The 25,094-nt window shown below is 48.2% G+C and overlaps 1 protein-coding gene across 1 annotated transcript in view; it reads right to left on the reverse strand.

Annotated features, from left to right (window-relative positions):
* Positions 1-25,094, reverse strand: part of LOC147112781 (uncharacterized) — a 445,258-nt gene that overhangs the window by 152,781 nt on the left and 267,383 nt on the right. The window contains 4 exon segments of the mRNA XM_085997401.1: positions 2,917-3,020; positions 12,667-12,765; positions 14,576-14,699; positions 16,325-16,699. Of these exon segments, the coding sequence (XP_085853527.1) occupies positions 2,917-3,020; positions 12,667-12,765; positions 14,576-14,699; positions 16,325-16,699 (702 nt within the window).

Here is a 25,094-nt window from a genome sequence, read left to right on the forward strand (position 1 = left end):
GCACTAACTGCTGCCACCCTTGCTGGATCGGCCAGGATTCGCTGGGGCCCTCGCCGCGCTGCAGTCTGTGCTTCAGCAGATTGCTGCGCATGCTTCAGTGCTGGCCCGTGCGAGTGCCAGTGTCTCGTCCGACCAGGGAGAGCCTGTGCTCTGTCAGGTTGGCAGCATTCCTGCTGCCAACACTGTCACTCCTCCACTGCAGCTGCCACCACCCGTAGGACAGACTGCTGCCGCCCAAGCAGAGTTGGAGCAGTCAGCAGCCGGGCCCTCCAGGCCCAGAGCTGGTCCAGGCCGTCCCCCAAGGGCATCTGCCGACTCACTATCTGACCCTCAGCAGCCTTCCCCCAGTCTTGCTGCAGCCACTGGGGTCCCATTGCGGAGGAGCTGTAGGGCGGGAAGGGGCCAATCTCGCAATCGAGGCAGATCACCCTTGCAGGCCAAAAAGTAGGAGGTCTGGCAAAATGTTGTGTTTTTTTTCTGTGAAGGCCAAGGATCATGGTCATTTTTGTTTAACTCTTTTGTTCATTTTCTCCAGGTTGAGAGAGCCAGTTATGAGTCTGACTGTTTTTTTGGGGGTTTCTCTGTATTTGTTTGTCATGCGGGAAGGGCACAGAGTTTGTTAAATAAATAATTGTCTTTATTCGGATTGTGCATGTTTGCACTTTGAACTATTTGTTGCCTTGACCGGCTCAGGGTTTGCGGAGCGGGTCCATTCATTTTCTTTCAATGGCACAAGCCATTCCCTGAGAGGGGGCCTAGAACCAACTTGCAATAAGCCGCTGACGGACGGCCCTTGCACTTTGTGCCTCCCTCCCTTCTTGGTGCTCCTCCTCCTCCTCCTCCTCTGGTGGTCCTCCAATGTCTGCTGGCAGTGGCTGAGTCCTGAGGATAGCCAGGTTGTGCAGCATGCAGCACACTACAACAAAATGGGAGACTCGCTCAGGCGAGTATTGTAGGGCTCCCCCGGAATGGTCCAGACAGCGGAACCGTTGCTTTAGCACGCCGATTGTGTGCTCAATGATGTTCCTGGTCGCTTGATGGCTGCCATTGTATCGCTCTTCAGCAGGGGTGGTGGGCGTACGGAGCGGGGTCATCAACCAGGTGCACAAAGGATAGCCCTTGTCCCCGAGAAGCCAGCCTCCTGGGTGAGCCGGGGCTTCGAAAATGTCTGCCACAGAAGTCTGGTGCAGGATGAAGGCGTCGTGGCTGCTTCCTGGAAAGCGGGCATTGACAGCTAGTATCAGCTGCCTGTGGTCAAACACCAACTGCACGTTCAACGAATGGAACCCCTTCTGGTTGCGGTAATCCTCGGCATTCTCTAGAGGCACCCGCAAAGCCACATGCGTGTAGTCAATGGCGCCCTGGACCATGGGGAAGCCCGCTATTCTTGCAAATCCCATTGCACGCTCTTGCTGCTTGTCCAGGGTCATGGGGAAAGAAATGTACTAACGTCTCCTTTTGAAGAGGGTAATCATGACCTGGCGGACGCAGCAATGCACCACGAACTGGGAGACATTGGCAATGTCCCCAGTAGCGGATTGGAAGGAGCCGGTGGCATAGAAGTTGAGAGCCACTGTCACCTTCACTGCCACCGACAGAGACGTCCTGCTCCTCAGCTGAGGCTGCAGATCTCTCTGAAGCAGGTGGCAGATCTCAGTGACCACCTCCCTTCTGAATCGAAGCCTCCGAATGCACTGCTCCTCAGACATGTTGAGGTAGGAGAAGTGCTGGCGGTATACCCTGGGAGGGTAAGGCCTCCTGTGCCAACGCCTGTTGGCCCTCCTCCGTCTGGCCATGATTGGCACTCTCTCTCGGCGTCTCTGAGCCCTCTCAATGCAATGGAGAAACCCAACGTTTCCACCCATTGCAGCCCCCATTATATGTGACCACTCAAGGCTATGGCACTGAAAAATCAATCCAACTGCAAAGCTCTGGGCTGAAGCCAGAAGTACCTGTGCGAGCGCTGAGTCAAAGCAGAAAGCTCTCTCCCTTTGTCTCTCTGCAAATCTCTCTCTCTCTCACACAGAAGGAGTGGTCCAAAATGGCTACCACAAAGACTGCAGGAAGAGCCCCCTTTAAGTAGTGCCCCCCCAGCCCCACAGCAACTGGGAACCGTTCCACTCAACCAGTCGCTGGGAGCGCCAGGCAGAAAGAAGGGGGGCGCCACTGAAGTTCCGGTTTGGGGCACACCAAGGGCGTTGCACCATGAAATGATGTCAGGATCTGCGCGCGCAGCTGAGCGGGCATTGCGGTTTTGCGCCACCGCTAAATCTTCACTCAAGTTCGCAAGAGGCGCAGATCGCGCCGGGCGCTAGTCGCTTCGCACCCCACTTATCACCCTCTTAAGGCGTTAGCGGCTGGCGCTACCAACCAAATTTCTAGGCCATTGCGTTTTGACATGATTTTGGTTGGTGCAGGTGTATAAACAAATGAAAATGTTTTGACAAACAGTTTTTCATGACGATTGTGCCCATTTAAAGAGACTACCATTAATACTGTAACACTGCTCAGAAATTGAATAGACACATTGGCCTAGGTTTACCGATTGTAACACTGATGGTAACTTATTAAAATGAATAGGTTACCATTGGTGTTATGGAACATAGGAACAGGAGTAGGCCATTCTGCCCCTTGAGTCTTTTTTGTCATTTAATTAGATAATGGCTGATTCCATTTACCAGCCTTTACTCCATATCCCCTGATTCCCTTACCTTACAAACATCTATCAATCTCAGTCTTGAAAATTTCAATTGACCCAGAAGCCGCAGCCTTTTGTATTTATCCCATCGAATCCCTTTATCATTTTAAAGACCTCAATTATAGATCACTTCAAAATACCTAGGCAAATTTTGCCTGCAGTCTTATCCCAAAGACCAAATAGAAAATATTTCTATTACTAGGAAATAACACTGTCACCTTGTTTAATCTTCTGCCAAAGTGCTTCACTTTCAGGACAGTTCATAATGTGACTTGGAGTTGAATATAATGGACCAAATCCTAGGGGCCAAAAAGGACCATGTCTGTATTGAGATATACAACCAAGATAATGAGTAAATACATGCTAATTAAAACCAATTTACCGGGAAGTATTCCTTTATAGAATCACGTACAAATTATGAAATGCAATAAATTTGATTCCTCAAAGTGAAATTTTATTTCAAATAAATAAAATCTGTTATCAAAAAGGTTTGTCAATTAACATTCAGGAATTATCTTTGTCCCTGTTTTCTGAACTCTCCTTGACACATTAGTGACCTTTTTAAGGTAATATACACATGCATGTGGTTAAAATTACCCATTTTAAACAGATATTTTCAATGAATACCCAACAATCATAACAAAATCTTTTTTCCTTTGCACTTTTGCCAGTAGGCACCCATCCATTGTTTACTTGCGTCTGGCTTCCCGTGAACCTATTCGCTTACAGGGCTGATTCAGTGACCCCAGCTAAAAATTGGCCAGCTGATCACATCTCATTTAGTGAAGCCAATGTAGGAACATAATTTGAATAGGCTCCCTGTGCATTTCCATGAGGTCTAGAAATGATTGACAGGGGGAAAGGATATCTGGAGAGCAGTGGAACTTGAAGTCTGTCTCTTGTCAGTCAGTGGCTCAGTTGGTAGCACCCTTGCCTCTGAGTCAGAAGGTTGTGGGTTCAAGTCCCACTTCAGAGATGTGAGCACAAAAATCTAGGCTGACACTCCATTGCAGTACTGAGGGAGTGCTGCACTGTCAGAGGTGCCATCTTTTGGATGGGACGTTAAACCGAGGCCCCGCCTGCTCTCTCAGGTGGACGTAAAAGATCCCAAGGCACTATTTCAAAGAAGAGCAGGGGAGTTCTCCCCGGTGTCCTGGCCAATATTTATCCCTCAATCAACATCACTAAAACAGATTATCTGGTCATTATCACATTGCTGTTTGTAGGAGTTTGCTGAACGCAAATTAGCTGCTGCATTTCCTACATTACAACAGTGACTACACTTCAAAAAGTACTTCATTGGCTGTAAAGCGCTTTGGGATGTCCGGTGGTCATGAAAGGCGCTATATAAATGCAAGCCTTTCTTTCTTTTCTTGTCTGCAGCAAATAAGCAAGGACAGGAGTGGAAGATGGCAAAGGAAACATGGTAAGAACTGCCTCCTTGGATGAAGATAGCCTGAATGTTCTCTTGGAACAAGCAGCCACCCTGGGGGCTCATGAAGTGCCCCCTTTGCACCCCAAGGTGAGGCAAGCATGGTAGGAGGTGGTAGATGAGCCAATGTAGTCTCCCACATCCATAGGCTATGGACGCAGATGAAAATAAAGTTCTCGGGCTTGAGGTGAAGTGCCAAGGCAAGGCTGGGCAGAATTTGCCAACTCAGTAAATACATTGCATGCTCCAAACACTGTGCCACTAACTTGGTGCAGCACTGAAAAAGGATAGGAAGCATTGACCCAACCTTTCAGATTTTTCACAACTGCACTGCCATGTCCTTTTTGCTGTAGGGTGAGCTTTGTGGCCAATATATAAAATGCTTCTCATGTTGCACCAAACCTCTGCATGTTGTGGCTGTAAATCAAACTGGTCTTGAAACTACTTCCGTATGACTTTGCCATACATTTACACAAGTTTTAAGGGAAGACACTGGAGTGACATTCTCTGCTCATACAAATGCTTACGGCCATTTGTTTTGTCCAGATTTAAAGGGGAAGGCTGCCTACAGCCACAGAGAGACAACAAGAACTGCTGACAGCTCCACTAACCTGAGAAGACTCAAACAACATGAGGAGGCAGCTCTGAAAATAGATGCTTGGCATCCCAACAAGGCAAGTAACGTTAATTTTTTTAAATTTTTATTCATTGGTGGGATGTGGGCATCGCTGGCTAGGCCTGCATTTAGTGCCCATCCCTAATTACCCTTGAGAAGATGGTGGTGAGCCGCCTTCTTGAACCGCTGCAGTCCATATGGTGTAGGTACACCCACAATGCTGTTAGGAAGGGAGTTCCAGGATTTTGGCCCAGCGACAGTGAAGGAACAGCAATACAGGTCCAAGTCAGGATGGTTTGTGGCTTGGAGGGGAACTTGTAGGTGGTGATGTTCCCATGCGTCTGCTGCCCTTGTCCTTCTAAGTGGTAGAGGTCGCGGGTTTGGAAGGTGCTGTTGAAGGAGCTTTGGCGAGTTGCTGCAGTGCATCTTGTAGATGGTACACACTGCAGCCACAGTGTGCCGGTGGTGGAGGGAGTGAATGTTGAAGGTGGATGGAGTGCCAATCAAGCGGGCTGCTTTATCCTGAATGGTGTCGAGCTTCTTGAGTGTTGTTGGAGCTGCACTCATCCAGGCAAGTGGAGAGTATTCCATCACACTCCTGACTTGTGCCTTGTAGATGGTGGAAAGGCTTTGGGGAGTCAGGAGGTGAGACACTCGCCGCAGAATTCCCAGCCTCTGGCCTGCTCTTGTAGCCACAGTATTTATATGGCAGGTCCAGTTCAGTTTCTGATCAATGGTAACCCCCAGGATGTTGATAGCGGGGGATTCAGCAATGGTAATGCCATTGAATGTCAAGGGGAGATGGTTAGAGTCTCACTTGTTGGAGATGGTCATTGCCTGGCACTTGTGTGGTGCGAATGTTACTTGCCACTTGTCAGCCCAAGTCTGAATGTTGTCCAGGTCTTGCTGCATATGGACACGGACTGCATCAGTATCTGACGAGTCTCGAATGGTGCTGAACAGTGTGCAATCATCAGCGAACATCCCTACTTCTGACCTTATGATGGAGGGAAGGTCATTGATGAAACAGCTGAAGATGGTTGGGCCTAGGACACTGCCCTGAGGAACTCCTGCAGTGATGTCATGTGATTGAGATGAATGACCTCCAACAACCACAGCCAACTTCCTTTGTGCTAGGTATGATTCCAACCAATGGAGAGTTTTCCCCTTGATTCCCATTGACTTCAGTTTTGCTAGGGCTCCTTGATGCCACACTCGATCAAATGCTGCCTTGATGTCAAGGGCAGTCACTCTCACCTCACTTCTTGAGTTCAGCTCTTTTGTCCATGTTCTTGTTCCCCCTTGTAAGATTTGCAAAATTTCCACATTCCCCCAAGGTTATTAATAAAAGGGACCCTGTGTGGACAATTTAAAAAGGGTACCCAAAAGATGGCATCTGCACCTCGTGACCAAAAGCCTGTAAGATTTTACAAGCTTGGACTCTGCAGCACAGAACAGGCTGCTTTGGGAAATCGAAACTTAAAATACATTTCTGTGAAAAGGGCTTTTGTGTTTGAAAAAACCAGACAGCTAGGCAAACATTGAATATGCATTTCGTCAGATCGGAACAGATCAACCCAGTTAGGCCTAAGCACAAGGCCATTAGTTTGTCCGCATAAATAATCAGAAACAGCATATGGAAGCCATCAAGGCTGCACAGGCCGATTAAAATGCATTAATGACAATACAGCCTTGACATCAGACCATCAGGTGCGATAAACGGCCATCTAAAACTAGTTAGTTTAGATTGGTATAATCATTTAAAACAGCCCGCCAAAAGTGAAACAATGGACTGACCTGATTTGGCGCGCAGATAAGGGCCATCGGAAAAAGTATAATTGTAGGCCCTCAGTAACAATCATTGCTCTCTGCTCGCTGCTCTCTCGACTCTGACCTCTCATCGGGCCTTGGGCTGCCACCGCCTGTACTCGTGCCCTGGCCTCGTGGCGGGTTCTCTTCTCGCTCCCCGCATTGGGTTTTCAGCATTCAAGGACATCCATACCAATCGCAGGAGAGGGGAACGAGACCCGAGTTCAAATTCACCCAGGACACCCGGGCCACGAGAGCGGGCAGAGGAAACGAGGCGAAACGAACCGAGACGAAGAATAAGGTAGACCCGACAAAGAGCAGAGAAGGGCAGCAGAAGACGCATTAATTAAGACCGAGCGCCGAGTTATAAGCTGGCACTTGGGGGAAGAAAATATATAAGGACAGTGAGACTAAGTTGGCTAGTTGAACACTGCGAATGAGCTGGCATTAAACGCAGGTGTCCACGCCATAACGAATATACCGGCGTTCCAAGAATGGGTAGGAAAATCTAAGCAGTGAAGACTGCCAACCGTCTCGCTGATGCAACGTTACCGCCGATGACCGCCCGAGGGAGAAGAAGAAGAGAACCCATCATGACGAGACGACGACGGTAGCTGAGGAGAAGAAAGGTGTGTCGCAGCAACAGCTCCAGCACCGCGCCCTGAGACCACATGGCAACGGGGTACCCCAAAGGACAGGAGACCAGACCTCAAAACTCGCAATTGCTAAAACAACAGGCTTTGCTTTGGATTGGTGAGCATGAATTCCTGGCCCCTCATAGCTTAATCTAGTTGGGTATAGGGGTGGGATAAGGATAAGGGGATTGTTAAAGTAGTTGTTTTTCCCTCGATGTGCTGTGTGTTCCCCATTCCCTGTATAAGTATAGTTATTGTTGTATGCCTGTAATTTTTTTCTACCAGTAATTTCTCATAAGACTGTGTTTTCGTTTCTGTTTTAATAAAATCTTGGTTTTCTTACACCAAACCACTTGTCTACTCGAGTTTTCTGTATCGCCGCCTGTACCTAAGTCCGGTGTCTAGAACCCAGGGGTGTGGGAGCGATTTGAACCGCTCACAGGCAGTCAGGGGCATAACTGACTGGGCGCACGCGCCACCCGCCACCCCCTACACCCTTCAAAGTCATTTAGTCATTGAGACCCAGACAGATTCTGAATAACAGGAGCATGGTACATAATACATTTGCACTGGAACTCTGTCCACAGCCATTTCATACAGGCACCAGGTTAACACATGTTGGGCTGAATTTTTCCAGCACTCTGAGTGTGGGTTTGGAGACGGGTCACTGCCTCCTTGTCAGTTTCCTAAGTGTCAGGTCTGTCATCCCTGAACAGACCCGACACCAAGCGGTGGGTCAGCCAATTTAGATAGTTAAAAGCTTATTAAAAGGTAGTTAGGAACAACTTTCCCATGTACTTACCATTTTACCAGGTTTTCAACAAGGTTCCCAGAGACCGGCCATCACGTCAGGTAAGTATGTCGGGTTCTCAATGACTGTGGATTGCTGTGAATAGGTGAAAGCTGCAAAAGTGGTCTAAAACCTACCATTTCACAGCTGTTCACTTCCTAATCTTAGAAGCTGGAGCATTAATGATTTGGAACCCATTTTTGAGCTTTATGCACTTTTGACGTGTTTGGAATAATCTCTATATTCACTGTCACCTCCTTGGGACAACCTATCTCAACATTGGCAGATTACTTGTCATCTCAACCTCACCTGCCATCTATTCCATCAGCATCGGTGCCCTTGAAAAAATCTCACCTTGGTCCTCAGAATCTCAACACGATCTGCCACAACACCAGCATCACCAGGCACACCAACAGCACCAACAACAACACCAACCTTCTTCGCAATCAACTGATGCTGCACTGGACACGGGGCATCATCACCCGAGCACATTGCTGACCGGGACGCCAGCGATGGCCTCACCATGTCCAGATTTACTTCACTTAAACACTGTACACCCTGGCTGCCACATGATGGATCAGGTTGGCACCAACCCACACCAACAACATAAAGCATCCCTACAAAGTCCAAGCCATCCCTTTCTCACTCATCACCATTGGCGGGGGTGGGGGGGCGGTTGGGGGTGGATGTTATGTCTCAACATTCACTGAAACTCACTAAGACACTTTCAAAGGTGCACACAAATCTGTCCAAGAAGGCAAAGTGGTAACAATAAGGATTTCAATACTTGACAACTCATTAACAGAAAGTTTACACAAACATTGGCTAAAACACTCAAGTGCCTACCCTTATATGTTGTTATTTGGTATGATTGGACTAGGATGAGGGTGAGTGTGAGGGGTGGCTAGTGAGATGGGGATGTGATAATGTAGATAGAGAGGGATGGGTGGAGGTGCAAGGTAAGTTGATGTGAGTAAGGATGTGCAGGAGTAGGGTAGGGAAGGCAGAGTGATGGGGTGTGATGAGTGGCACAGCATGATGAGGTTGAGTGTGGCTTTGCAGTAACGTTTCGTGATCTACTGTGATCATTAAAAGCTTTGTGCCACAGCAGCCTTGTCCTCCTGACAACATCCCTGCGTGTGTCCTCCTGTGTAATGTGCAACCAGTCTGCGTGGTGTCCTGGGGAGGTCCCTACTGCTCATTGGAAGGGAAGAGGACCTCCCTGCGTGCTGTGACTCCCTCCATAAGCACATGGAAGGAGTCATGGGAGAGCCTGAGTATAGCCATGCACCTCTGTGTAGTGCTTGTCAGTGTTTGCAGTGCCTCTATGCTGTAGAACAGTGACAGCACAACTGTCAAAATGAATGTAGACATGGCCCCCTTAAGGAAACCGGTTGATGACGCATCATCAGATGACGTTAGCAGACCTGCTTTCTTTTAATTGGCCAGGAACCTCGCAGGGTGGGCTTAACAATCCCAATCAGGGCAAAATCATTTGGAGGAGGCGGGATGAAGACAGGAGCGGAGTTTGAGGTTGCTGTCTACTCCAGCTGCACCGGACTCGCCATGGCTGGCAAAATCACAGCCATTGTCTTTTTATAGGTGTCTCCCAAGATGACATAGCCGACACCAGAGATGATCAGCAAATGCATCCATTTCATGTGCACCTGTCACACACTCCTAATCGTGCATGTACTATTTCAGATACATCTGTTGCGGGGATAAAGCATACAGCACAAATGAAGAGGGGAAAGAAGCAATGACAGTAGAGGAGCAGGAATCAGATAATTAGATGTCCAGTTCCAGTTACAAGGGCCAGGAATCTTTACCTTATGGGGGGGAGTTCACTATTGCTTTGAAAATGTTCACATCACTCTGCATGTTCTATTGAAGAAACTGTCGAAGTGCAGCTCCAACATCAGTGCAGCAATACATGAGGGATTCCAAAACTCCATGGCAGCACCTGAGTGAAGAGGTCTAAGGTGCAGATGCAGTTTCTCGCATGAATATTGAGACCGAGGGCCTGAGTTACAGGACATTTCCAGTTTTCATTGAATAGGCTAGGCAATTGGATTGAGAGAAACTTGATAGCGGGCTTCACACTTCTAAGTGTGGCGAACAGTCTGTTCCCATGCAAACTCCAGGGGCTGAAATAATGCCCAGCAGGGCATTGTAAGATGAGGCAGCACCCTCTATCCCTGTGGTGAAAGTTCTGGCTACGATTAATTCTTCAGTTGTAAAATGCTTTGGAATTTGTTGCAGATGTGATAAGGTACTCTAATATATATATATATAATGTTTTATTTTCCTTCCTTCTTTTCCTTTCCTTTTGTTTCCAGAGACGGGCAGAGATTTGTGAATGGGCAACAAGTAATTTAACATTATCCCCTGTGAGTCTACCTGTTCTGTCCCTGGCTGTGAAAGTGGCAGCAGTCTTTGATTGTTTTGCCATTTTAATCAGTTGGAGGAAGACAAAATTGTCAAGCAGCAGGCAAGGCACTGGCCAAGTTTTTCTGCGGTGGTGTGTTCAGCTGTGGAAGTGTCGTGGGGCAGGCTTGCCACCTGCCCGACTGACCTAGTGCTGACCCCAGCAAATTTCATGATGTCATTCTCATTGAAATTTTTTGGGCAGGCATCCAAAGATATTCCGGTCTGCACTTGGGTGCTCGCCATAAAGGGAGGAGGAGGGAGGGAAGAATGGCAACTGCTGCAGTAGACAGACACCTGCAACCACTTAAGAACATAAGAACATAAGAATTAGCAGCAGTAGTAGGCCATACAGCCTCTCGAGCCTGCTCCGCCATTCAATAAGATCATGGCTGATCTTCAACCTCAACTTCACTTTCCCACCTGATCCCCATATCCCTTGATTCCCCAAAACTCTATCTATCTCAGCCTTGAATATACTCAACAACTCAGCATCCACAGCCCTTTGGGGTAGAGAATTCCAAAGATTCACAACCCTCTGAGTGAAGAAATTCCTCCTCATCTCAGTCTTAAATGGCCGACCCCTTATCCTGAGACTCTGCCCCCGAGTTCTAGACTCTCCAGCCAGGGGAAACAGCCTCTCAGCATCTACCCTGTCAATACCCCTCAGACCCTTATCTGTTTCAATGAGATCACCTCTAATTCTTCTAAACCCCAGAGAGTATAGGCCCAATCTACTCAATCTCTCTTCATAGGACAGCCCTCTCATCCCAGGGATCAATTAAAGGAACAGGCATCCTCAACAATTTAAAAAAAAAATCCTGCCTTCAATGAAGTGGCAAAATCTGCCAATGTAAAATTGCCAATTCATTGGCCTAGAAATTCAGTGGGCTGCGCCACCCGTTAGCGCCTTAAGAGGGCGCTAAGTGGGTCGGAAGCCACTGGCTACACCTCCCACTAAATTTAGCAGGACGCTAATGGCGGCGCTAGCCGTTAGCGCTGCACCGCTACCGATGACATCATCGGTGTGCGCAGCGCCCCGCTACCGCCCCGATCACGATATTTAGTTGCGCCCCCTGCTTTAATGCCGGACGCTATTTGCGACCGGTTCAGGGGGGCCTACCTGCGGCGGTAGAGGTGCTAATTAAAGGAGAGGTGTGGGCGGCCATTTTTTTTGCTGGCCGCCTGCCAGCACCTCTCCGCGCTGCCGTCCCCGGCCTCCTGAGCACCCCCCCCCCCGCGGAGTGCCAACTGCGTTCCAAGAGCCCGGCACTTCTCCTCGGTGCCGAGCTCTTTTGCTGGCACTCGCGATCCTCGATCGCGCTGCACAAGGCCCCTCCCCTTTAAGAAGGGGAGGAAGGCCTGCAGTACCGCAGTGCGCCGTGCCGCAGCGTGTGGCGCTGCGGCACGTTGCACAGCGATCGTCAGCTGCAGCGCCCCAAGAGGGATGCGGGGCACCTCCAGTAGCGCCGCGCTTCCCTCTGGGGTGCGCAAACTGAATTTCCGGCGGGCGGCCGTGACTACTTCCGGGACACTACTTTTAGCGCCCTGGCGAGGCTAGCGCCCCGCTACTGAATTTCTAGGCCATTGTGCCTAAATTGATTTCTGAATCTGCCTTAAACCTTTAAATATAACTTAAGACATTGTTCCTCACCTAGCAATAGTGGATGCCTGTTGAATGCTGGTGTAAGTAATGTCCAGTGTCATTGGGGTGATAACGACAACAAATGTGATTTATTGACATTCATTCTGTCGTTAGTGTCTCACTTAAATGCACCTGCCTGTATTTGGGTTGGCACATCCAATAATAGCACAAATGATGGCAGAAATCTGGAACCAGCACGAAGATAGACAAGGTCCAATAATAGCAGTTCTTGCCCAATTTTACAGCCACACCCACCTACAACATGGCACATGATCCTTTTGCACGACCCAAAGATCCCAAAATGACATATTCAAACATACAAGATAATAAATTCATCCACTCAAGTTTTCCCAATTCCTTTGAAAGCTATAAGGCTTCAGAACATCTTCAATCTCCCTTAAAAGTATAACTATTACATAAACAAAACTGTATTTCACCCTAAACAAATGATGATTGTTGCGCATTTTGAATAAAGTCATTTTAAAATTAAATCTTTCAAGGTTAAAAAGAAATTAAATTGATATCTTAATAAATACTGAGTCTGGACAATTATAATAGATTTATATTTTCTATCAATAAAAAGATCTATCTTAATAAAATTAGAAAACTGTCACCTGTTCATTGTATCTCCATTGGTGTTGTTGCTACCTTCCTTTAAATTGCTGTTTCTTTTTCTTGAAATAATTTCTAAAAATCCTTCTTTGGAGTATTTCCTGAGATTGAAGAAAAAATAGAAGAACATCTCTCCTACTTTCATTTATTCACCATAAGCCATTGGTACACGTCAGCCAGATACACACTCACCTATTAAAACTACTGAAGGTGTCAACAACTGATACATGCAATTGAAAGTTGCAACTAGTTTTCAAGAACCAAAAAAAGTAGATATGAGATGCAAAACTGGAAATGGTTCAATCAATCTTGATATGAAATCCTAATTTCACTCCTATGAGCAATTCATAGGAATGAAATCGCACCTTCCAATCAGTCACTTGTGGAACTATTTTGTGTGGGAATGAGAATTCTAATTGTGCTCATCCATTGACAGCAGAAAGTGATAACTGCAGTTAGCAAGTTAATTACAAGCATGTAGGAGGGATAGATAAACATGACCGGCAGCACAATCATGGTGATTGGCCTGGTATTGCAATTCTACACAATAGTGCAAATTAATTGGACTGTTCCCAAATTCTGTGAATTCAATCAGTTTACACAGAAGGTTATGAAGCTGTGGAATGCACTACCAGAGATAATGATTGAAGCAGAGACAATGTCAGTACTTAAGAATAGGTTATGTAAGGAAACGATTAATTCTTTATAATAACTTTTAGCTTTTGCCTGTTAAGTGAGTTTCAATGTTCAGTGGGAATTATAAGTTACCAGACAGAGACTTTAGCTGATAAGCATTCAGCTACAAGCTTTCTTTGTCCTAGCCCTGTAGATATCTCAGTTGTCCTCCTATGGATTAACTCTTCCAAGGACACATCTGGACAAGGCAAGTGATAACTCACCTGTAGGAGAATCTTGTGTCCCTGTAACAGTCTCCAGTTGAATTACTCGATTGACAGTTCAGTCAAGGTGAAGGCTTGGGGAGTGATTCATGTTAAAACTGTAGTTATGGCAGCTAATTGGATGAGGTAATGTAGAAACATGCAGATTCTCACAAAGGCAGAGTAAAAGAAAAATGTAAAAGGTGGGTGTTAGAATAGATACTTCCAAATTCGACAGGCCTGACCAGCTGTTCATCACGAGCTCCAGAACTGTAACATGTGAATTCTCCAGTAATTAATTTTATTGTAAATGTGGCCTTAATTATATGTGTAATTATTAATAATAGTTATCATTGTACACTTAACTCCTATGAATGCTAATGAATGCCTTTGAACCCTAATATCTTGTGGAATAGCTTCCCAGTAAGGACATCCATTCTCTAACAGTTAGATGGGTGCTTGAATGAAAGGGAACATAGGAATGTAGGAACAGGAGTAGACCATTTAGGGGGATAAAGGGATATGGGATTTGGGATTAGAACTACTGTCCATATGGTAGCTAAACACCAACATGGGCCTAACAGCCTGTATCCAGGTTGTAATTTCTATGCAAATCTTTGCAATTCTACACAAACTACAATCACTTATACTCTCAACTTGTTTATACATATGTAATTTTAGTAATAATCATTTCACACATGATCGACATTGTCAGAGGACTTTACCTTTACAAATATTTTCATGCTAACTGTAAAGATACTGGGATTGTCCATCCTTCCCCAAAATATACAAGGCAGAGGAAGATAGAGGGATATGGGGAGACCAGGGCAATGGGATTAGTTTTAGTTTGGGATTGTTCTAGCACAGAGCTGGCACAGGCATGTTGGGCTGAACAGCCTCCTTCTGTGCTGTAAACTATTATGGCTCTAAATATTACCTGCAACACACTGTAATTTATTTTTGGTGCATTTCATTAATTATTTTTTGTAGAATTACTGCACAGCCTAGTGTCAAAGATGTCATTAAAACTTACTTGAATTTCTTGAGCTGCTTATGGTCCAGGAGTGGCAAGACCCTATCTCTCATCAGTCCCTTTATAGTTGGATCTTTGGATCCCAGGCCAAGCTGGATATTCTTATCCAAGGTATAGACTCCTCCTGTGATTAGAATGAAAATGCCATATACTGAGTACCAAAATTTAACTCTTAAATTCATAAATGATGATCATGTTCAATTCTCAAACTCATGTTCAAATCCTTTCATGGCTTCACCTTTCCCTATCTCTTTAACCTCCTCCAGCCCTACAACCCTTCGAGAACTGCACCGCTGGCCTGTTGTGCATCCCCCACTTCCTTCATCCCACCATTGGCAGCCATACCTTCAGCCCTATAGACACTAAGGGCAGGATTTTCATTCAGGAGTCGGGTTGGAGGTGGGACTACAACTTTCGGGGTTGTAGTTCCGCCTCCATCAAGATGCGACCAATCCACGCGATTTTAACTTGATTGACCTTGTTGAGCCCGCCCAGTGGGCTCAGCAGGCCAATTAAAGGCCACCCGGCAACAGTCATGGAGGCTGAAAATCCGTGGCGGTTCCACTGATCTTCCACTGTAACTCCAGCAGGAGACGAGTGGAACTCCCAAATAATGGCAGAAAGCCGGTCGTGCTGGATCTCTGCTATTTCTCGAAGTTTCTGACATGCCTTGTAGATGCCTCAGTGGTTTGCTGGAAAGGAAGAGTTGCTTGGCCACATTATTCCAAACCTTGGAATGCCAGTGCAGTAATCCCACTACAGGAGCTTCTCCTGCATTGCCAGGTGAAGTTCCCAGAAAAACAATGCAAAAAGAAAACAAGTAAAAAGAATTGCTGGGTCCAAATGGCAGTTGCAGACTCCAGTTTGTAACAACAGCACTTTCGCCTTTACTCAGAATACATTGACAAAGGGAAATGCACATTTTATATAGGCGTCCACAATGTCAGGTGCAGGGGATAGCATAAGGCTGGAACAGCATGCTGCTGCATCTGTCTTAACTGCATGTAGTTACCCAACAGTGGGTAATCGCTTTGGGCGATCACTGTAACTGTGAAGGGAAATCAGGAAGGATACAAAAAAAAACTGGATCTGGTGGGGCTGATTTTAACATTTGGACCAGAACGTGAGGCCTGAGCCATTTTGAGGCCCAGGCCTCATTTACATAGATCCTGCTTCTCCTGGCCCCACAAACATAAAAGATGAAACTGGTTTTGGGCTTTTTTTTAACAGCCTTTGTATCTCAAAATGGCATCCGGGGTCCCAATGTATGTTATTGGACCCCATTTTTGCATATTAAAAATGGACTCCCGCCTTCAACTGGCGGGCACTCCAGCCACCCATCTGAAGGCTCCTACCAAGATACTGACAGCTGGAACACCAGCGTGGTATGTAACCCAACGTCATTTTTAGGCTGGTACCACCCAGTTTACACCGGGCCGCCACAGTTAAAATCAGTCCCAGTGGAGCGCGTCCTTGCACTGATTTATGCCCTTGCCCACCAAAATTATGCTGCAAAACCAGTGGAGGAGCTGCAGAAACCCTAGGCCTAAAAGTGTGCTGACAAAAAAATGATCCAGAAAAGGTTCTTGTCAAATCTTAGCTTTTTTGCTCATTTTTATTCAGTGCCTGTCAAAAAAGCAAGCTTCTGCTTGTTGGCCCCACAATACTGGTATTTCCTACTCCTGTGTAAGTCAGTACAGTACAGCTATTTACTAAATGGATAGCGTAAAATGAAATAACCCCAAATACCTGGAAATGCATTAAAGTCAGATTGCTGTAGGCTGGAATGAAATAGCTCTTTCATTGAGGCCTCCAGGCCTTTTATTTTATAGGACTGTTTCAAAACATTCTTCGTATCAGAAAGGTGACTTCCCCAAACTCTGTGGCAATCTGGTAGACTGAGTTGTGTGACTGCTCTAATTGGTGGTTCAGTGCCTGACAGAAAGCTGAGGGGAAGTGCTTGCAATAAGTCCTCAGTGATCTTGCACTGGCCATTTTCCTGATCTTCAACATTCACATTGAATCTTCTTGCTCTCTCCGAGGTTGAGGTATCCAGAGCTTCCAGGGCTCTGTGCTCCAGTTCTGCTTCCAGCTGGTTCTTCAGGGATTCTTGCCACGTCTGGTCTATGCACAAAGGCGACATGATCAGATTTAACAGAACTCTTTGTGGAACATTTCTAGACAGCAATATATAACAATGAGATCAGTTACACTTTAGTGCCTGATCAATGAATAGATAATCTTCCAGTGCTGGAAGATAAAATTGCAGGCTTCAAGTGTAACTGTTATTATTTTTATGTCAGAAGCTACTAAAATCCTTTAAAAGATTCAATAAATTTTTGAGGCTTGAGTACTTTTAATAATATTTAACAATTTGGATGCATTCTGCATGGGTAAAATATAATAAAATATTTAAAGTATCAGAGCAATAAACACTAATGTAAAGCAGAAAAGTTAACTCTTCCACAAAGATTTTCCATAAGAATTTTGAACGTTACCTAATTCTAGCACCACTGAGACTTGATTCAGATCATCGAGCAGATCAGTCACATTCCTTCTTAGCCCTTACTACATTTACGTGAACACCTTTGCAGCACAACTTTTTAAAAAGGGTACTTGGACCTGGTAAAGTACCATGGAAGATGGCTTGTAAGCATAAGAGTACGTAAGTGCCATCCCAACCATGCATGCAAGAATCAGATCTTTGGACTGCAGTACAGAAGCATCTGGAATCAGTCCCAGAATTAGATTTCAGGCACCAGCTGATGCTTATCCCAAGCCAAATGACCTAATCATAAATAACAACAGAAAATGCTGGAAACACTCACCAGGTCAGGCCTGACCTGCTGAGTGTTTCCAGCATTTTCTGCTGTTATTTCAGATTTCCAGCAGCCGCAGTATTTTGCTATAGCAAATGATCTAATCTCTGTATCAACATATGTGTGCAATGTGACCTTTGGAGACATCTCAGTGCCTGTGCATTTCAAACGGCGATAAGCTGTCATAACCAATCGTAAGGTTATAAGAAAATAAGAAAGCATGGATGAGAAAAGACCATCTGGCCCAATTATTCCCGAGCCCGTGTACAATATAACTTATCATGGATTACTGGATCTCCCAGCATCTTAATACCCTGAGGGAAAGGTCTGCATCACTCCCTGATCCCCATATTGTATTCAGGCAACATGCCAGGATGTTCATGGCACCACAAGCAACCAGACCATTAACCATTCTCCAAATCCTTACTGCGGGAGGAGTTATAAAGATCTGATTAGTCATGAAAGAACCCATGTAGGTGTTTTATGTCTTTTGGATGAGACGTTAAGCCGAGGCCCCGTCTGCTCTCTCAGGTGGACGTAAACAATCCCCAGGCACTATTTTGAAGAAGAGCAGGGGAGTTATCCCCAGTGTCCTGGCCAATATGAAGAGCAGGGGAGTTATCCCCAGTGTCCTGGCCAATATTTATCCCTCAATTAACATCACTAAAAACAGATTATCTGGCCATTATCACATTGCTGTTTGTGGGAGCTTGCAGTGCGCAAATTGACTGCTGCGTTTCCCACATTACAACAGTGACTACATTCCAAAAAGTACTTCATTGGCTGTAAATGCTTTGAGACGTCCAGTGGTCATGAAAGACGCTATATAAATGCAAGTCTTTCTTTCTTTCTAAAACTTTATTTTACATTGGAAAGGATTTTCAAGTCTGAAATTTTGAAATCCGTGCTGACTACTCTTTATTGTATTTTTGGTTTCTAGATGTTTTTCTATTACATCTTTGAGTTAGTCAGCATCTATGCAGAAAACAAACAAGTTTACATTTTGCCTGTGGAGCCATCTTCAGTTCTGAGATGTGAGCTTGCCTGTTCTCTCCACAGATGCTGACTGACCTGCTGCCTGTTTCTAACATCTTCTGCTAGTTTTTTACTTTTCTATAGATTTTGACCACACACAAGCTCCGGCTACATTGTTGCAGCTTAATTGGCTACATAATGTAATAATAATAAACATAAACTTTACAGTTATTACTAAGAAAATATCTTAATATTGGTACTTTGGTGCTTACTCCAAAACAAGCAGAAAGAACAAATGCCAAGATTTCATGTATTAACACTCAATCGGTTTCCTTGGCATCAGAGGTTAAATGACGAGGCTAACCTGATCAGATGCATTGGCTGACAAATTCAACTTCTGCCTGAAACAGGCCCCGAAGTTGGCAGTGTGGGCACTCTGCCCACCCATTCATGCCAGCGTGAGGCCTGAAGCAAATTGGATGCCCCATTGCAGCTTGCTGGTTGTGGGAGTGTGGGGAATTCAGACGGCTACTACGTTGGCGGGGGAGGGGGGGTGCTGCGGGACGGTGTTGGGGAAAGATGATCCCAAAGAAAAGCCTTGAACAGGCTGGTACCAGGCCGGAGTTTTTTGGGAGGCCCAGGAGGTGCACACCTGCTTCTCCTGGGCCCACAAAATTAAAAACTGAAAATTCCCTGAACCATTTCTTTGGAGCAGCCTCCTGCAGTTCCATTAAGACTGCTTGTTAGAATCATAGAATAATAGAATGGTTACAGCACAGAAGGAGGCCATTTGGCCCATCGAGCCCGTGCCAGCTCTCTGCAAGAGCACTTCAGCTAGTCCCACTCCCCCGCCCTTTCCCCGTAGCCCTGCAATTTTTTTTCCCTTCAGGTACTTATCCAATTCCCTATTGAAAGCCGTGATTGAATCTGCCTCCACCACCCTTTCAGGCAGTGCTTTCCAGATCCTAACCACTCGCTGCGTAAAAAAGTTTTTCCTCATGTCGCCTTTGGTTCTTTTGACAATCACCTTAAATCTGTGTCCACTGGTTCTCGACCCCTCTGCCAATGGGAACATATCTACTCTGTCCAGACCCATCATGATTTTGAACACCTCTATCAAATCTCCTCTCAACCTGCTCTGCTCTAAGGAGAACAACCCCAGTTTCTCCAGTCTATCCACGTAACTGAAATCCCTGATCCCTGGAACCATTCTCGTAAATCTTTTCTGCACCCTCTCTAAAGCCTTCACATCCTTCCTAAAGTGTGATGCCCAGAATTGGACACAATACTCCAGTTGAGGCCGAACCAGTGTTGTATAAAGGTTCATCATAACTTCCTTGCTTTTGTACTCTATGGGCTAGATCTTCAGTCGCTTGCGCCAGCAGTTAGCGCCTTAAGAGAAGTGATTTTCGGGCGCTATGCATGTAGCGCCCGGGCGCAGCGCAGTTTGCGCCCCGCCCCAAATTAAGTTGCCCGTTAGCGCCGGCGCAAAGTTTAGCGCCCGCCCGGATGCGCGCGCAGAAAATGACGTCACATCCTCGTGCAACGCCCTTTGTGCGCCCCGATTCCAAACTTCAGTCGGGCCGCCCCATTGTGCGGCTGGCGGCCGGAGCGTTTGGAAAAAGGAACGCAACACAACCAGCGCGGGCCCCGGGGGGCGCAAATTAAAGGGGACGTACTCTCCAGTATAAAGGCCAGCCTTTTTTCAGAAAACACTCTTGTGCAACGCATTTCTGGAGACACAACAAGGAGGATAGCTAACTGGTTTCAAGCAGCAAGAGCCAGGTATTTTTGGACTCAGGCCAGAGCGCTGCAAGTGGCCTTTTGGAAATTAGAGTGTTTGCCAGGATTTGATGGGGGTTGCATGGGGTGCCAACGCGGAGCTGCAGCTCCATGTCCGTAGGGCTCGCAGACGCATTGTGAGAGGGGCAGCCCTGGCTAGAGGCAGAGGGGGCTACAGGCGTCGGCCACGTAGGCCTTACCCAGTCAGGCTATACCGCCAGCAGCGCTCCTACCTAAACATGAGTGCCGCGCGATGTGTTAAAAGGCTCCGATTCCGAAAGGAGGTGATTGCAGAGATCTGCCACCTGCTTCGCCGAGATCTGCGGCCAAAGCTTAGGTGCAGGACGTCTCTGTCGGTGGAAGTGAAGGTGACGGTGGCATTGAACTTCTATGCCACCGGCTCCTTCCAATACGCTGCTGGGGACATAGCAAACATCTCCCAGTACGGCGCGCATCGCTGCGTCCGCCAGGTGACCGAAGCACTGTTCAGAAGGAGAAGCCAATTCATCTCCTTCCCCATGGCCCTGGAGAGCCAGCATCAGCGCGCATTGGGATTTTCCAGACTCGGGGAATTCCCCTTGGTGCAGGGCGCCATTGACTGTACGCATGTGGCTTTGCGGGCCCCTCTGGAGCATGGCGAGCAGTATCGCAACAGGAAGGGCTACCATTCTCTGAATGTGCAGCTGGTCTGTGACCACAAGCAGCGCATCATGGCAGTCAATGCCAGCTTCCCAGGCAGCAGCCACGATGCCTTTATCCTGCGGCAGAGTACTGTGCATGACATGTTCCAGGCACAGCCTCCCCCAAGAGGATGGCCACTCGGGGACAAAGGCTATCCTTTGTGCACCTGGCTCATGACCCCGCTCCGCGCGCCCAGGACCGCTGCTGAAGAGGCCTACAACAAGAGCCATCAAACCACCCGCAACATCATCGAGCTAACTATTGGGGTCCTCAAGCAACGGTTCCGCTGCCTTGATCGCTCCGGAGGAGCTCTCCAGTATTCGCTGGACCGGGTCTCCCAATTTGTGGTGGTTTGCTGCATGCTACACAACCTGGCTATCCGCAGGACTCAGGCACTGCCACCTGACGTTGGACCAGCACCTCAGGAGGAGGAGCAGGAGGAGCATGAGGAGGAGGAGGAGGAGGAGCAGGAGTACGTTCCCAGGAGGGAGCGACCAGGGCCAAGGGCCGCACGACGCCACCTTATTACACGGTACTTCTAAGCCCCCTGTCAGGGAATGGCCAGGGGCCATGAGGGAAGATGAATGCAGCCGCTCCGCAAGCCCTCAGCCGGCGAAGCCAACAAACACTAAGAAGAACAACCATGGAGACTGCATGAATAAAGATAATTTTTTATTACACAAAAATGAAAAGCCCTTCCCACATGAATCCCCAAAAACAATAAATGGGCCCCACAAAAAGCCCAACAAACGACTCACTCCCACAAACTGGGGAGGAGTCACTCCACCTTTCTTCAAACCGGGCCTCAATGTTGGCCTAACGCAAAAAATAAGCCCTCCAACAACACAACCATGGGCAAAATAAAGATGGCCACCGCCATATAAAAGGAAAGCTGCCCACACCCTCTACTGAGTGGCCCGCGAGGGCGAGACCTTGTCCAGCCTTTTGCCTCCCCTGCCCGGCCTGCTGCTCCTTCGCAAGCTCTGCCCAGTGGCTGCTGCGAGGCTGGGGGAAGGCGCCTGAGGCTCAGATGCCCTTCCGCCAGATGCCACTGGGGGGCGGCCTACACGGCGTTTGGGCCTCGCGGGGCCGTCTGCTGAGTGGCGCACCTGAGCCTGGCCACCATCAGCTGCAGCCGCTTGCCCTTGACGCCCCAGTGGGGGAATGGCGGCGACGGATGGCGCAATGTGGGCCAGCTGGCGTCTGGGATGCGCTGGCTGGTGCTGTGGCACGGTGGCACTCGGCCGGGCCCGCACTGCAGGATCCGCAACAATCGGCCGAGGGGCGGCTTGCTGGGATGGTCCAGCGCGGCGGCTGCCCTGGCGATGCCTGCCTGAGACAGCGTGTGTGGCAGCAGTGAGTGCCCCTGTGGTCCTGGTGTGCACTCGCATCACAGCCGCCAGGGTCTTGACGGCATCAGTCAGCATGCGGCCACTCGCGGCAGTTGCTGCCCCGAACTCGTGCACACTGGTCGCCAGCGACTCGATGGCCTCAGGCAAGCGCCCCACCACGCTCATGAGCTCCGTGTGGCGCCGGTCCGAATCCTCGGCCATCTTATCCAGCTTCCGCACCTCCTCCGAGGTGAAGGTGTCCGGACTGGAGTTGCGACTCTCCCGCTGGGGAGGAGGGGGCCGAACTAGGGGACCCTTGCCGCGTTGGTGGCGGCGAGTGTGCCGATCAGCAGCACTCCCCTCTGATCCTTCCCCCCTTTGGGGGGAAGGCCGCGGGCCACGCGCACGGCTCCTGGGTGGCTGGACGCCACTGGTCCCAGAAGCTGCATTGCCCTGCGACAGTTCCTCCAGGCACTCGTCCAGTGAGGAGGTGTCAAGCATTTCCTCCTCTCCTGCGGGACGTGACTGTTCCCCCGAAGGTCCGGCTTGCTCCTCCTCCTCCTCCTGGTCGGAGGTGCTGTCACTGGCAGCTTCAGGGTCCTGGTCGTCACCAGCTGAAAGCAGGAATGCACAAGAGTAGCTTCAGAGTGAGGAGACGGCGTCAGCGAGGGAGTTAGGACTGGTGGCATTCAGCGCATTGGTGGGACAGTGGCAAAGGAGGTAGCTCGGATGGGCCAGTGCGACGCGAGAGGGCCAAAAGGCGAGGTCCTTACCATTGCCGGGCAGTGGAGGGTCGGATACTCCGCACGCTGTGGGGACAATCACACGGGCTCCCATGAGCACACACACGCGCTCCTCCAGCCGAGTGAGCTTCTGCAGCTTGGCGCGGCCACCCCTGGCACGCGCCTGGCGATTAAACGCTACTTTAGCCTGCAAGAGAAAGGACGGGCTGTAAGTGCGCATTGAAGCCCTGATGTAGTGTGCACTGCCTCCCATGGTGGAATAGCTTGGACAGAGTGAAGCCCTGATGTAGTGTGCACTGCCTCCCATGGTGGAATAGCGTGGACAGAGTGAAGCCCTGATGTAGTGTGCACTGCCTCCCATGGTGGAATAGCGTGGACAGAGTGAAGCCCTGATGTAGTGTGCACTGCCTCCCATGGTGGAATAGCTTGGACAAAGTGTAGAGTGCCGAATGGCCATGTGATGCTCATGACTGTCCCAATGCTGCTGGCTGAGGGCTGGCCAATAGGACTTTCAGCTCCCTTTGCCCATCATGTCAGGTGTACATGCAAGAATGAGGAGGAGACTGGAAAGGCTACTCACCTTCACAATCCTGGTCAGGTCGTTGTATTTTTTACGACATTGTTTGTGGGTCCTGGGGGCATCGCCGGTGAACGTCACCCTCTGGGCGATCTGCTTCCAGGCTTTGGTGTAGTCATGGTGGGTTGGATTCCTCCCACTCTCTGGGAACAAGATCTTGCGCCTCACCTCCAGAGCTGTGACCATTATGTCCAGATCACCCTCTGAGAAGCGCAGGGCACGCTGACGGGCCTTCTCTGGCGTTGCCATGACTCCCTGGGGCTGAGCAGCAGTGTTGAGGCCTCTTTGCAAGGCTGCAGTGTGCAGGGCGTGGCAGCAGACCAATTCGTCCCTTCCCCCTTTAAGAGCTGGTCGGCGCCACGGGGTCTGCTGTCAGTCCAAAAATGACCGCACCCGCGCTGCGCCCCGCCTGGGCGCTATCCCTCTGGACCGCCGGCTTAGCGCCTAAAGATAGGAGTGGAACGCCTCTTTTAGCGCTCCACCAATCTCTTAGGGCGAAGCCACTGAATTTCCGGCAACGGGGCGCTACTTTGGGGCGGGCGCTAACTTCGGGCGGGCGCTAAGGTTAGCGCCCCAAAACTGCCTATACTGAAAATCTAGCCCTTAACCTCTATTTATGAAATCCAGGATCCCGTATGCTTTTTTAACCGCTTTCTCAACCTGCCTTGCCATCTTCAACAATTTGTGTACATATACCCCCAGGGCTCTCTATTCATGCACCCCCTTTAGAATTGCACCCTTTAGTTTATATTGCCTCTCCTCATTCTTCCTACCAAAATGTATAATTTTCACTTTTCTGCATTAAATTTCATCTGCCACATGTCTGCCCATTTCACCAGCCTGTTTATGTCTTCCTGAAGTCTATCACTATCCTCCTCACTTTTCACTATACTTCCAAGTTTTGTGTCATCTGCAAATTTTGAAATTGTGCCCTGTACACCCACATCCAAGTCATTAATATATATCAAGAAAAGCAGTGGTCCTGGTACCGACCCCTGGGGAACACCACTGTATACCATTCTTCAGTCCGAAAAACAACCGTTCACCACTACTTTGTTTCCCGTCACTTAGCTAATTTCGTATCCATGCTGTCACTGACCCTTTTATTCCATGGGTTTCAACTTTGGTGGAAAGCCTATTATGTGGCATTTTATCAAACACCTTTTGGAAGTCCATGTTCATCACGTCAACTACATTGGCCTCATCAACCCTCTTTGTTACCTCATCAAAAAAACCTGATCAAGTTAGTTAAACACAATGGCCCAGAAATTCGGGCCCCCATGCGTGAGTACGCGTTGGGTACTTACGTGTAGGCCCAATGAAAGTGCCGGTTTCGTGCATGCACTGCGCATGCGCGGGAAACCAGAACTTCCGTTCCCTTGAAAGAATGGGTTGACAGGTGGAACGCGTGCGCCAGAGAGGCAGCGCGTGCACATCGAACTTACATTTTTTTTGCAGGTTTTCCCGGGAATGTAAGTCTCCAGCAGTTACACTTTTAAAAAGCAGGCGCAAGGCCTGCTTTTAACAAGGTAAGTGGTGAATTAATTAAAATTAAAACATTTTTTCCACAGGTTTATTATTTTTAAATACTTTAAAGAAGGGTAAGTTTAT

The sequence above is a fragment of the Somniosus microcephalus genome, chromosome 9 (assembly GCF_052327205.1).
Source record: "Somniosus microcephalus isolate GS21.2 chromosome 9, FLI_Smic_1.0, whole genome shotgun sequence".
NCBI classification, from domain to species: Eukaryota; Metazoa; Chordata; class Chondrichthyes; order Squaliformes; family Somniosidae; genus Somniosus; species Somniosus microcephalus.